The sequence below is a fragment of the Fusarium flagelliforme genome (genome assembly GCF_020744385.1).
Source record: "Fusarium flagelliforme strain FIESC 12 MPI-CAGE-AA-0113 chromosome Unknown B0J16scaffold_1, whole genome shotgun sequence".
NCBI lineage: Eukaryota > Fungi > Ascomycota > Sordariomycetes > Hypocreales > Nectriaceae > Fusarium > Fusarium flagelliforme.
In genome coordinates, this window is record NW_025763503.1 from 2829863 (window position 1) to 2842089 (window position 12227).

At 46.3% G+C, this 12227-nt stretch overlaps 4 protein-coding genes across 4 annotated transcripts; 2 read left to right on the forward strand and 2 right to left on the reverse strand.

The window, feature by feature from the left end:
* B0J16DRAFT_391025 (uncharacterized protein) lies at nt 1–1105 on the reverse strand (the record flags this gene model as incomplete). Its single annotated transcript, XM_046131912.1, has 4 exons — nt 882–1105; nt 416–558; nt 129–363; nt 1–79 (listed from the first exon to the last, which is right to left on the reverse strand). Exons 1-4 carry the CDS (start codon nt 1055–1057, stop codon nt 1–3), a joined length of 633 nt encoding a protein of 210 aa, XP_045988887.1. The 5' UTR covers nt 1058–1105.
* A 438-nt stretch (nt 1106–1543) lies between these two features.
* B0J16DRAFT_327783 (uncharacterized protein) lies at nt 1544–2560 on the reverse strand. The gene is made up of 3 exons (XM_046126144.1): nt 2059–2560; nt 1941–2011; nt 1544–1890 (listed from the first exon to the last, which is right to left on the reverse strand). Exons 1-3 carry the CDS (start codon nt 2101–2103, stop codon nt 1773–1775), a joined length of 234 nt encoding a protein of 77 aa, XP_045988888.1. The 5' UTR covers nt 2104–2560; the 3' UTR covers nt 1544–1772.
* Nucleotides 2561–3446: 886 nt separating this feature from the next.
* Nucleotides 3447–4666, forward strand: B0J16DRAFT_408893 (uncharacterized protein; the record flags this gene model as incomplete). The annotated part of the gene is made up of 4 exons (XM_046133057.1): nt 3447–3466; nt 3526–3539; nt 3593–3784; nt 3840–4666. 4 exons carry the CDS (start codon nt 3447–3449, stop codon nt 4664–4666), a joined length of 1053 nt encoding a protein of 350 aa, XP_045988889.1.
* A 1036-nt stretch (nt 4667–5702) lies between these two features.
* On the forward strand, nt 5703–8462 carry B0J16DRAFT_327786 (heat shock protein 70 family). Its single transcript, XM_046126145.1, has 6 exons — nt 5703–5848; nt 6037–6214; nt 6274–6439; nt 6496–6794; nt 6845–6920; nt 6990–8462. The coding sequence occupies exons 1-6, from the start codon at nt 5806–5808 to the stop codon at nt 8070–8072; spliced, it is 1845 nt and encodes a 614-aa protein (XP_045988890.1). The 5' UTR covers nt 5703–5805; the 3' UTR covers nt 8073–8462.
* Nucleotides 8463–12227: the final 3765 nt, after the last annotated feature.

The window sequence follows — 12227 nt, forward strand, 5'->3', positions numbered from 1 at the left end:
TTACTCTTGTAGACCTCCTTCGTCCGAATAGTCCGACATCTTGAGAGCTTGAGATGCGCCGTTGTACATGAAGCGAATCCTAAGTTTATAGTCAGCACGAATTCAAGCGCCAGTCAGAGGAGGCTTACTTGAGCGAAATCTGGTCTCCTTTGTAGCCGAAATAGTCTGATAATATATTATACCATAATTGAACCTTGATGATATGTTCAGCGCGATAAGTAGCCATATTGACAGAAAGACGTATGATCCAGTGATAATGACGAAGGCAGGTCTGATAACGTTCACGATGGAATCTGGCTTGAGACAATTTCCATCTGTTGGTATCTGAAGTCGCAGTAACGAGAGTCGGGAATTCCGCCGACCCTTACATCGTAATTAGTTATTGCATACGCAACGTTCAGAGGAAACTACTTACGTGCGCAGAGTTTGTTGCCTGCCACATACTCATGCGAAGATCGAAAGATGGGCACAATGTCCTGCATCTCATCGGTGGGATCCTCATAATATGATGGTCCAGTGTAGTCGTGAGATGAATCATACTCGGCCACTAAGATAACCCTATATATGTTGCGTGTTCTCGAGGCACTATGAGCGGAGAGCAGATTTGGTGGTCATTTCTCTTGAGCTGAATTATCAAGAGATATATCCGGTAGCGTTCATGGTGATTATAGCCTCAGAAGGCTGTCTTTTTCAACGCCGACGACGTGGTGGAAGCAGAATATCTCCTGAGCTCACTTCGCAGGTCCAGAGATTTTCGGCGACCCTGAGCTGGGCGGTTCAGACGGGGGCGTTGTGGTGAGGGGGAAGTTATATATAATTATAATGCCTTAAGAGATTAATACCCAGTGATAAACGTTAGACGGGAAGTTCAGAGATCTTACCAGCCCTTATGTCGTGGTAAGAGAGGTCTTGTGTTCTTCGTCGGTACTTTCTTGTCCAGTGAGATGAACAGTTCGTTGATGTGCCAAAGGCAAGATTGCCCAAGGGAGTGTAAGGAGATGATGGACCGGTGAGGAAGTAGTATATACTGATGCCTTGATAGGAAGTTGGGAGACATCGTGGAATGGACGAGGTCCTTTATGCCTAAAAAGCTTGGGAGATCATGATATCATCAAAAGAAGAGCTTGTCCTACCTGACAATCCATAGCTCCAGATTGGAGAAACATGAGCCATTTACTACGTGCCAGCTGGGTTTTACTCGCAAGTGGTTGTCCAACTTACGCCATGATATAGCCTCTATACTAAGAGCACCATCTGTACCTTCTTGTTTGACTCCAGTCTTTTTATCGTCACCATAAAACATCTGGTCAAACATTCACTTTGAAGTGAACAATAGGCAACTGTATGGGTGTGTATATGTGAGGACTGCTAGTCCTAGATGGAAACATTCGGAGACACTCTATCGGCCACAGCATTCTTTAATAAGAACACCCTAATGCTTAATACATACCACAATATCGTAACCCAGTCTTGCTGACAGATAGCGCAAAGAGAATCACATTGCATTTGTCACTAGCAGGCATGGCACTCAATCTGATTTTCTCAACTCATAGTCGATTGACTATCTTCACAATCATCTTACTATTCCTGCTCTGAACTCTGAGAACTACCTGACGTTCCCCTGATATGAATCGATCCTTCTGGGACGTGTACTTGAGTAGGTCCAGAGCCAATAGACTCTCGGCACCAAACTCTCATAGCATCTCATGGATCTTCAACTCAACATTTCCCTAGCCCTTCCTTACAACACCAGTGATCCCAATTCACCACGCTTACTTCTTGGAGTCGGAAGAGTAAGAGTTACCGTTGGGTGCGGTGTAGGTTGAGCTGCCCTGTCCATTGTTGTGGTAGGTGCTTCCATTGGGGTTGGAGTAGTAGTAAGAACCATCCCTGAACAAGGTCAACCACCTGTATACTTCACTCTAAGATTCGGAACTTACGTGTTGGAGTAGTGGTAGGAGTTTGAGTTGGAGGCGCTGGAACCATAGTCCCGAGAGCAGTAGTGGTTGCCCTGGATTCGTGTTAGTAGTGAATCATATAAAGTGAGTTTAGTCATACCTGGCTGTTGGTGCCAGAGCTCTTGACGTTGTAGCTGTCAGGCATATTGACTTGCTTTTCGATGAGAAGAGAAGATGTGTAGTTTCGTTAACCGTTGAGAATGAGAATGAGAATGAAGATGGAGAAACAACTTTCACAATAACCTGGGGAAGCCGGCCTTTATAAAGTAAGGGGACAGTCGCAACTTCCTGGGAAGTACCGTAAAGAAATCCACAATGTCTTTGTTTGCACTGTTTCAATTGGTTGTATTCGCTTTGTTTGGTTGTTTGAGCTTGACCACTGCGAATAGTGCAGGGGAGGTTATCATATACCCCGCTCAGTAGTTACGACGATGGCCAAGCTTGAGTTGCCGATTGTGTTGTCTCATTCGATGGGATGTAAGTGGCTCAAACTCAATGAAAAGACGATAAGATGGTTTATTTGTTCTGATAACGGTTTGGTTTGATGTGGTTGGCCAAATTGGCTCAAGCGGTACATCACCGCCAAAACAATTGGATGTTGTGGTTGTGCAAACAATCGCGAATGGCCTCAGTCAATCAACAAATCACAACAATGCACTATACGCAAAAAGTCACTATTTTCATATTGGAGATTTACTTACATTCGATTTTGGGATTTTCTACTTGTTTTCGGGGCCCATTACGAGCATACAGCCTGTGTATAACATGTTTGTCTTTGTTAGAGGTATCATTGAGCACACTGGCCAACAATAAACTCACACATGCAAACAGTTTTTCAGAGGGGAAGCGCATATTTCAGCTGACTAAAACCTGTTATACTGTTTATTAAAGAGCAACCCTTCCGCTGCAATACAAAACCGTAGTTCATGCTGATCACAATTGAGGCATAGGGTAAGCATGTGGCAAACGAATACTTGACTGATAGGTGAATTCTCCGAACTTATTCTAGAAACTCTTGGTGATCTCATAAGACATGGTAGACATTGACGTAGTCAATAAACATTCATAATTTCTGAGTGGCAGATTTGTAACGAGTATGCATGTTAGACCAGTTTGGTGCACAGTTGCCATCGTTCATTCTCGAATTGGAAACAGGAGATGAAAAAATTTCCAGTATACTTGCTAAGCTTGTATGGCGACAGGAGCTATGAGGTCAGATCTGTCGTGCCTGTAGAAATATTTGCCTGGTTTATGTATGTCAGGAATTTCCGTCGGCCGTGCATGTCCTCGCATGGTTGAATCTGATTGGAGGTGGCACAGTTATACTGATCTCATTGCTTAGAAACACCAATAATGAACAGAGAGTATATCGAATATGTCTATATAAAGGCGCTTCAGAGTCTCTATAAGAAAGTTTCCAACAACCTCAAATAAATTGCGGCATCAGCTGTTTGAAACAAGTTAACAAATTTATACTCACACTTCAAAATGGCACCAAGAATCTTCATGTAAGCCAACCACATACCGTCGTGCTTTGTGATTGTAAGGGAAACTAACAAATATACAGCACTGGAACAACCGGTAGGAAACTCTTTGCAGAAGCAAGCGATTGTGTGCAAACTGACATTTGCTAGGTTATGTTGGCGGCACTGCATTCGACATCATATATGAGGCTCACCCAGATTATGACTATACACTTTACGTTCGCAATGAAGAACGTGCCAAACCTATAGCAGAAAAGTTTACCGATGTCAAGTTTGTCTATGGCGATCTTGATAGCGTTGATGTGATTGAGAAAGCAGCTTCTGAAGCTGATGTTGTCGTTCGTATGTTTAAACGCCAAACCAAACTATTGAAAATGGCAACTTACATGATTCACAGATACGGCAGATTCAGCAGACGCACCTGGAGCAGCCAAAGCGATCGCAGCGGGTCTTGCCTCTAGCCACACGGCCGAGAACCCAGGATACTACATCCATCTCTCAGGCGCAGGTATCTTAACCTGGTATGATCTCAGAAACAAGCGCTACGGAGAACCGCCTCTTCCTGATCAAAAGTACAACGATATCACAGATATTCAGCGCATACTTGACCTACCTGATGAAGCCGTCCACAAAGATGTGGAAAACATCCTCCAGAGTATTGACTCGCCCGCCGTCAAATACCTTATGGTGTCACCTCCCGTCATTTACGGGCCTGGCAGAGGTTTAATCCACAAGGACAGCTTCGCAATCTCAGAAATAGTTCGCGCAACTCTCGACCTCGGATACACCCCAATCGTTGGAGCTGGAAAGGCGAAATGGGATAATGTCCACGTTCAAGACCTTGCACAGCTCATCGCCAACGCCGTCGACGCATCCCAAGCTCCGTCCAAGAATGAAGACGATTCTGAAGTTTGGGGTAAGAAAGGATATTACTTCGTCACCACGGGAGAACACCAGTGGTATTATGTAGCCACTTGGATCGCAGAGGAAGCTCATCGTCAGGGATATATCCCCGAGTTCAAGACCAAGCATGTCACTATGGAGGAAGTGATCGATAGGGGATACAAGGCGGGCATAGCATGGGGAATTAACTCCAAGAGTGAAGCTGAGAGGGGGAGAAAGTACTTGGGATGGGAGGCTAAGGGAGCATCGTTGAAGGAGACGATTGCTGGTTCAGTGGCTGCAGAGGCTGAGGCTCTTGACGTGAAGCCCAAGTACAAGTGAGGTGGTTGAATTTATAGTGAAGTGGATCACGATAGTATGTTGATGGGTAGACCAATCGTATGCTACCTATTTAGCAACTCATTCATCATACTATAAGTCCCCGTTCTTGTAATTCATGTGTCCCCGGTCGATATCAGTAACTCCATGGTCAAGGCATGCTAGTCTATTCTGAAGCGCATCTGTCAAGTTCCACAGCATCAACAACTGTAATCATCAATGCCGAAAGGCTATCCGTACCAATACGGCTTCAGGGTAATTCCGAGATACAACAATCATCTATGAGTTTCCAGAAGGCCATCAAGAGCCGTCATTCGCCAATAGCGAGTCAGAAACTCACTTGCCGGAGAGGTGGTGGTTGCAAGCGAGTAAGTGGCCGTACTACAAATCTACATAGTACAGTATCAACAGAATTCTCCGCCGGAGATCCGAAAGCGGCAAAAAAACTGTTATCGGGATGACCGTCAAAAGTTATTGGGTCCGACATGACCACGGGAACTGTAGCTGGGTTGGGTTGGGCTGGACTGCAGCAGGCCAGGCTTGTCATCCTCAGGCATGCGGGCTCGGAAGAAATTTTGCTTCTAGAGGCGGCTAAATCCTTGCCACTGGTACAAGATACTGGGTAATGATTTGCTGAGGCGAGAGGGAAAATCTTTGACTGATGAGGTTCAAGGTTTACAGTACAGTGTGTTTTGCCCACACAAATTCATGATATCCTCGAAATATAGAGGCTATACTTTACAATGGAACGAAAATAATAACTGCTTTAAGTCTATAATAACCTATTCCGTAATATCTCCGGTCTAGAATTACCTCGTCCCATTTTAAAAACACTCTATCAAAAGTGCGATCTGATCTGGTTGCCCAAGAGACTCAGACAGAAAAATGAAAAAAATTCAAGATGGAGCATGAAAAAAAACTCAGGCGAGGGACTTTACCCTGATAGGTTTAGTGGAGGGGATCCCTACAGACCACTGCCCCGCCCCGCAGAAAAAGTTCACAGGTCCCTCCAAAATTTATTATTCTTTTAACGCCCGCTCAAAATCGATGTGGGAGAATTTCCTTTCTTGAAACCCCACGTTCTTCTTCTCTCCTCTTCATCCTTCTTCCCTTTCCACCACAAACCTTTCAGACAAGACAAAATGGCGGACGAAGTTTACGACGGTGCCATTGGCATTGATCTGGGTAAGTCTATTACTCTTGATATTCTATCTGTCGTTGTCTTTGAGATGTTTCTATTGTGTGCGCCGTCGGGCGCTGGTCTTACTTCATGATGCCCTCAAAATGAAGGCATTGGCAATCAAGAGAATCACCTCCAAAGACAACAAACACAGCTTTATTCATCAAACAACCGCTAACATTCATCTCTTCAGGTACCACCTACTCCTGTGTTGCTATCTACGAGGGTAGCAATGTCGAGATCATCGCCAACGAGCAGGGTTCTTTCACCACCCCTTCTTTCGTTTCTTTCACTGAGAAGGAGCGTCTGATCGGTGAGGCCGCCAAGAACAATGCTGCCATGAACCCCCGCAACACTGTCTTCGATGCCAAGTGAGTTCTTTCGCTCCTCCGACTCTCCACGAACAATTTCTGACTGAGATCCCCCACAGGCGTCTGATTGGTCGTCGTTTCGATGACCCTACCGTCAAGAAGGACATCGAGTCTTGGCCCTTCAAGATTGTCGATGACAACGGCAGCCCCAAGATCGAGGTCGAGTACCTCGGTGAGAACAAGCAGTTCTCTGCCCAGGAGATTTCCTCCATGGTCCTCGTCAAGGTACGCACACAAAACTCAACCCCGCACTAGCAATTTTTACTGACCCCTCCAAATAGATGAAGGAGATTGCCGAGGTCAAGCTTGGCAAGAAGGTCGAGAAGGCCGTCATCACTGTCCCCGCCTACTTCAACGACAACCAGCGTCAGGCCACCAAGGACGCCGGTTCCATTGCCGGTCTCAACGTCCTCCGTATCATCAACGAGCCTACCGCCGCCGCCATTGCCTACGGTCTTGGTGCCGGTAAGTCCGAGAAGGAGCGCAACGTCCTCATCTACGATCTCGGTGGTGGTACTTTCGATGTCTCTCTCCTTAACATCCAGGGTGGTGTCTTCACTGTCAAGGCTACTGCCGGAGAGTAAGTTTACGTTTCCCTTCTGATACACAATTGCTAACTCAGAACTTTAGCACCCATTTGGGAGGACAAGACTTCGATACTAACCTCCTCGACCACTGCAAGAAGGAGTTCGGACGAAAGACCAAGGTAAACTTTACCCTAAACTATCATCTCTTATGGTGTTGTTATGAAAACTTAGGCTAACACCCCTAACAGAAGGATCTTTCCGGCGATGCCCGTGCCCTCCGACGTCTCCGAACTGCTTGTGAGCGTGCCAAGCGTACTCTCTCCAGCGGTGCTCAGGCCACCATTGAGATCGATTCTCTCTTTGATGGCGAGGACTTCACCATGTCCATCACCCGTGCCCGTTTCGAGGACTTGAACGCCAAGGCTTTCTCCGGCACCATTGAGCCCGTTGCCCAGGTTCTCAAGGACGCCGCTATTGAGAAGAAGGCCGTTGACGAGATCGTCCTCGTCGGTGGTTCTACCCGTATCCCCAAGATCCAGAAGCTTCTGTCCGAGTTCTTCGACGGCAAGAAGCTCGAGAAGAGCATCAACCCCGATGAGGCTGTTGCTTACGGTGCCGCCGTCCAGGCCGGTATCCTCTCCGGAAAGGCCACCTCTGCTGAGACCTCCGACCTCCTCCTCCTCGATGTCGTTCCTCTGTCTCTCGGTGTCGCCATGGAGGGTAACATCTTCGCCCCCGTTGTTCCCCGTGGTACCACCTGCCCTACCCTCAAGAAGCGAACCTTCACCACTGTTGCCGACAACCAGCAGACCGTTCAGTTCCCCGTCTTCCAGGGTGAGCGTGTCAACTGTGAGGACAACACCTCTCTCGGTGAATTCACCCTCGCTCCCATCCCTCCCATGCGCGCTGGTGAGGCCGTCCTCGAGTGTGTCTTCGAGGTCGACGTCAACGGTATCCTCAAGGTCACCGCCACTGAGAAGACCTCCGGCCGCAGCGCCAACATCACCATCTCCAACTCCGTCGGAAAGCTCACCAGCGACGAGATTGAGAAGATGGTCAACGACGCTGAGGAGTTCAAGAGCAACGATGATGCTTTCCAGAAGAAGTTCGAGGCTAAGCAGCAGCTCGAGTCCTACATGGGCCGTGTTGAGGAGATCGTCTCCGACCCCACTCTCTCTCTTAAGCTCAAGCGTGGCCAGAAGGAGAAGATCGAGAACACCCTCAGCGAGGCTATGTCCGTTCTCGAGATCAGCGACAGCACCGCCGAGGACCTCAAGAAGCAGGAGCTTGCCCTCAAGCGTCTTGTCACCAAGGCCATGTCCTCCCGATAAATGCACAACGCTGTTAGAGATTGCAGTGGTGTGTTGATATCCTGGAGTAACTGATATTGGAGCTTAAGAACCAAGCACCCTCGACGCCTCGCGAGGGGCGATTGGGGTTTACGACTGGCCGAGGTGGAGTTTTCTTTGTCATTAACGGTATAATTGGACAAGGACGATGACCAAGGCATATGAAAAGTTCTGCATGTTTCATGGGTATGCCGCTCCCGGACGCGGGCGGCTATGACTAGTAAAATGAAAGCCGATGGGAAAAGGAAAAAGGTCCAATGGTGATTGTAGATTCGTTGGCCAGAGTCTACATGGGGTGGACAAAGGGCCCTGTGAATTTAAGCATAGATATGGTAGATTGCAGAAAAGGAATGATGCTATTTTACCACTCAATATTCGCTCTGTCTTGTCTGTGATGTAATGTGAAAGGTAACCCAGTACCAGGTCTAAAGCTTAGGGCGCCCAAGACAGAGTCTTAGAGCTGGCTGGACTAAATGCTCAAAAGATATGTTCATCTCTTCTGGTTTATGGTGTTTATTGTCTAAAGAGTCTTAGACCTAGCTAGACTAAATTTACATAAAGTGCATGTTCATATCATGTCTATTCGGTTGCGCTACATTTGATGACCAAAACAGACGGTCTTGCTTGATCTTACAGAATTTACCCGCGGTAGGCTCCAGTCCCTCGATGGGATAAGGTTAAATGGCTCTGGCTGGACTGCAATAAAGGCATCACCGCTGTGAACCTAGGTAGGTACTTAAGAGCCTAAGGTTCAGTCCAATTCTATTGTTTACTTCCAGCACTATCAGTCAGTCTGACAGAATCCCCAATTGCGGAGCATCAACACAAATATCTTACACGGGTCGTTTGGGACCAGTCCAGTCACCGTGTTTCGGGAAGCAATCGCGCACAACTTACAATCGTCCTTCTCATTTACCCGATGGCAGAGGTAGCAGAGTCCTTGCTTTGCTTTCTTGAGCGCAGATTAGCCCAGTTACTGTATTTCAGAAAGCAATTGCGTATAACTTACAAGCGTCCTTCTAGTCACACGACTCCAGCCCCTTCCCCAACAAGATGGTAGTTGGCGATATAGCCTGAAGATGGTTTCTAGAAGATGGTTTCTAGTTACACAACTCCAGCCCCTTCCCCAACAAGAAAGCAAGTCTTGCTCGATGGTATTCGTTATCCTCTTTAAACTATAAGTCCCAGGTTAAATCCATCTTCAATGTTATAATCAATAGCAACCTCTTCCAGTAAAGTCAAATCTCAATAAGTCAGGTATACATATCATATACATATCGTATCAGCCACTAAACTCTAATAACAGTAAACACATATTAACAGCTGCTAAGCTATACACAAGGTAACTTCTTCCTTCTTCCATCTTCAACCTTCAATTAACCCAACACAACAAGCTGCTCTTCAGTTAGTCAGTCAGTCAAGACTTCATCATCCAACGTACCAAGAGTCAGTCAATTAACCCCGGTTCCCTTCGCTGCACATTACTAACTGTCACAGCTTGCCCACAATGTCGGCTATCGTACAAAGAGGCCTAACAACCACCTCTCTATACATCAACCTCACAGTTAACCTGTCGTACGAGAAGATCAAACCGGCCCTTCGGAATTGCAACGACATCAACAAGCTCAAGCAACTGCAGGCAGAAGCTAACGACCTTAAGAAGACCCTCCCAGACTAGGATTTCAAGGGGCTATTACGGCAGCCCTATCCGGTCGTACAAGACGACCTCGGTCTGGTTAAGCTAGCGGCCTTTGGCTGCGTTGCTCGATGGTATATAGTTGGCGATATGGCCCGAAGATGGTTTCTAGTCACACGACTCCAGCCCCTTCCCCAACAAGAAAGCAAGTCTTGCTCAATAGTATATAGTTGGCGATATAGCCTAAAGATAGTTTTTAAGGTATATAACTCTAGCCCCTTCCTTAATAAGATAGTAGTTAATAATATAGCCTAGATAGTTTCTAGGTATATAACTCTAGCTCTTTTTCTAATAAGAAAGTAAATCTTACTTAAGTTAGTAATACAGCCTAAAGATAGTTTCTAATTACATAACTCCAGCCCCTTCCCTAATAAGAAAGCAAATCTTGCTTAATATTGCTACTGGATAAGGTATCAATAAGCAGCAAGGAACGACCGGTTGATGTCCGAGACCACAACACTACCAATACATGCCGTAAGTCCACGATAGTACTCAAGTTTAAGCTTCCAAGTATCTTGATTGTCAAATGTAAGCTGCTCTCAACTATCCTTAATAATACACTACAGAGGCCAAGTGGTCCGTTAAGGCGGGTATCTTAGTCAATAGACTTACTATCACCAAGGGCCAAAGGACTTCCGTGTTAATATGATTAAGAATCTGCTGTATTGATAAGTAGGGTATTTTATTTGTCACAAAACCTCCACTAAGCTATTTACTACATACACATACAGCCACCAGTACTGCTTATATTTTTCTCCGCTTTATACAAGATTCTGGCACATTCGTCGTTGCCATGTGTAATCATAGGTGCGCCCATTCCCACGGAGGCAAGGACATTGAACTGGATTTCGCGGCACCGGCCTCGCTGTCCGACCAAGAGCCAGATGATGCCGAAGAGTATGAGAGCGCTACCGAACCTAACCAGGTCCAGTTGATTAAGTTTACGGCCTCGCTGTCCCAGGAATCGCGAAGCTTCCTGGTTCATCGTTTGGTGTAGACTTGCCTCGCTGTCCCGGCCTTGCTGTCCTAGGAATCACGTGGAGCTTTCTGGTTCATCGTTTGATGTAGACTTCTTTTCTTATCGCCCGGCCTCGCTGTCTTGGCCTTGATCCTCTTTAAGTTACTGTTTGCGTGGAGGCTGTAGGCGACATCGCGCCGGCTTGCTCAAGTTGGCGAAGCCATCGAAAAGAGTGTGATTGGTGGCCATCGAAGAGGGTGTAGTTGGCAGCTATAAAGAGAGGCTTCTCAACGAGGATCTTGTCCCCTTTTTCAAGAGGGTGTGGTTGGTCATCTAGAAGATCTTCAGCGCGGCGCCATAGGTAGGTATCAGAGGTCGACTGACTTGCTGTAATGGGTTGTCGGTCAGGGTGATTGTAGGGGGAAGGAAGGGATGGAAGGGATGGAAGGCTCTTGTGCCTTGCACAGCATTTCCGATGTTAATCTTCGCTCCACTGCTGGCCCATTTCCATTTCCCTCGCTCCTACCTAAAGACTCCTGGGACCCAGGCACCTTCCGCCCTCAACATACCTACTTAAATGGAAATAATGTTGATGATTGTCACCTGAATAGGCGCACATAGCAATGACCCAGCAGTCTAACTATTGGGTTTAATGAAACCTCTGCACGATCACGTACGCTTAACTGTCTGGCGAACAGGTGACCCCTAGTTCGATGACACTTCAACTACACGCTCATGATACGTTTCATAGCCATTGCTTCTTTTTTTTTTCTTTTTTACCCTTCTTGTTCTTTCATGTCTTAAAGATTACGACCGAACATCAATGGATTACCTTAAGATCAAAAGTTCAATGGCAAACTTACCCAGTCACCACATCAGGTTTTACCTGCACTTAAGAAAGCAAAGCAAGGACTATGCTACCTTTGCCATCAGGTAAATGAGAAGGAAAGATTACGACCGAACATCAATGGGTTACCCTAATATCAAAAGTTTAATGGTGAACTTACCCAGTCGCCAGATCAGGTTTTACCTGCGCTTGAGAAAGCAAAGCAAGGACTATGCTACCTTTGCCACCGCCATATTGCTAACTATTATCTTGTTGGAGAAGGGGCTGGAGTCGTGTGACTAGAAACCATCTTCGGGCCATATCGCCAACTACCACCTTGTTGGGGAAGGGGCTGGAGTCGTGGGGCTAGAAACCATCTTCGGGCCATATCGCCAACTACCATCTACTCCCATCGTGGTTAGGCGGAATGCAGTTGTAACTACCATCTACAGGCTATATCGCTAACTACTATCTACTTCTATTATAGTTAGGCAAAATGCAGTTATAACTATAACTACTATCTACTTCTATTATAGTTAGGTAAAATGCAGTTGTAACTATAACTACTATCTACTCCTATTATAGTTAGGTAGACTATAGTTATAACTACTATCTACAGGCTATATTACTAACTACTATCTACTTCTATTATAGTTA

Bases quoted from the DNA above. Each gene is read 5' to 3' on its own strand.
- B0J16DRAFT_327783 (XM_046126144.1), bottom strand. From the start codon at position 2,103: ATGCCTGACAGCTACAACGTCAAGAGCTCTGGCACCAACAGCCAG. The intron at 2,012-2,058 runs GTATGACTAAAC...ACACGAATCCAG, and splicing joins GCTCTGGCACCAACAGCCAG to GGCAACCACTACTGCTCTCG. The intron at 1,891-1,940 runs GTAAGTTCCGAA...GACCTTGTTCAG, and splicing joins TCCTACCACTACTCCAACAC to GGATGGTTCTTACTACTACT.
- B0J16DRAFT_327786 (XM_046126145.1), top strand. From the start codon at position 5,806: ATGGCGGACGAAGTTTACGACGGTGCCATTGGCATTGATCTGG. The intron at 6,795-6,844 runs GTAAGTTTACGT...TCAGAACTTTAG, and splicing joins GTCAAGGCTACTGCCGGAGA to CACCCATTTGGGAGGACAAG. The intron at 6,921-6,989 runs GTAAACTTTACC...CACCCCTAACAG, and splicing joins AGTTCGGACGAAAGACCAAG to AAGGATCTTTCCGGCGATGC.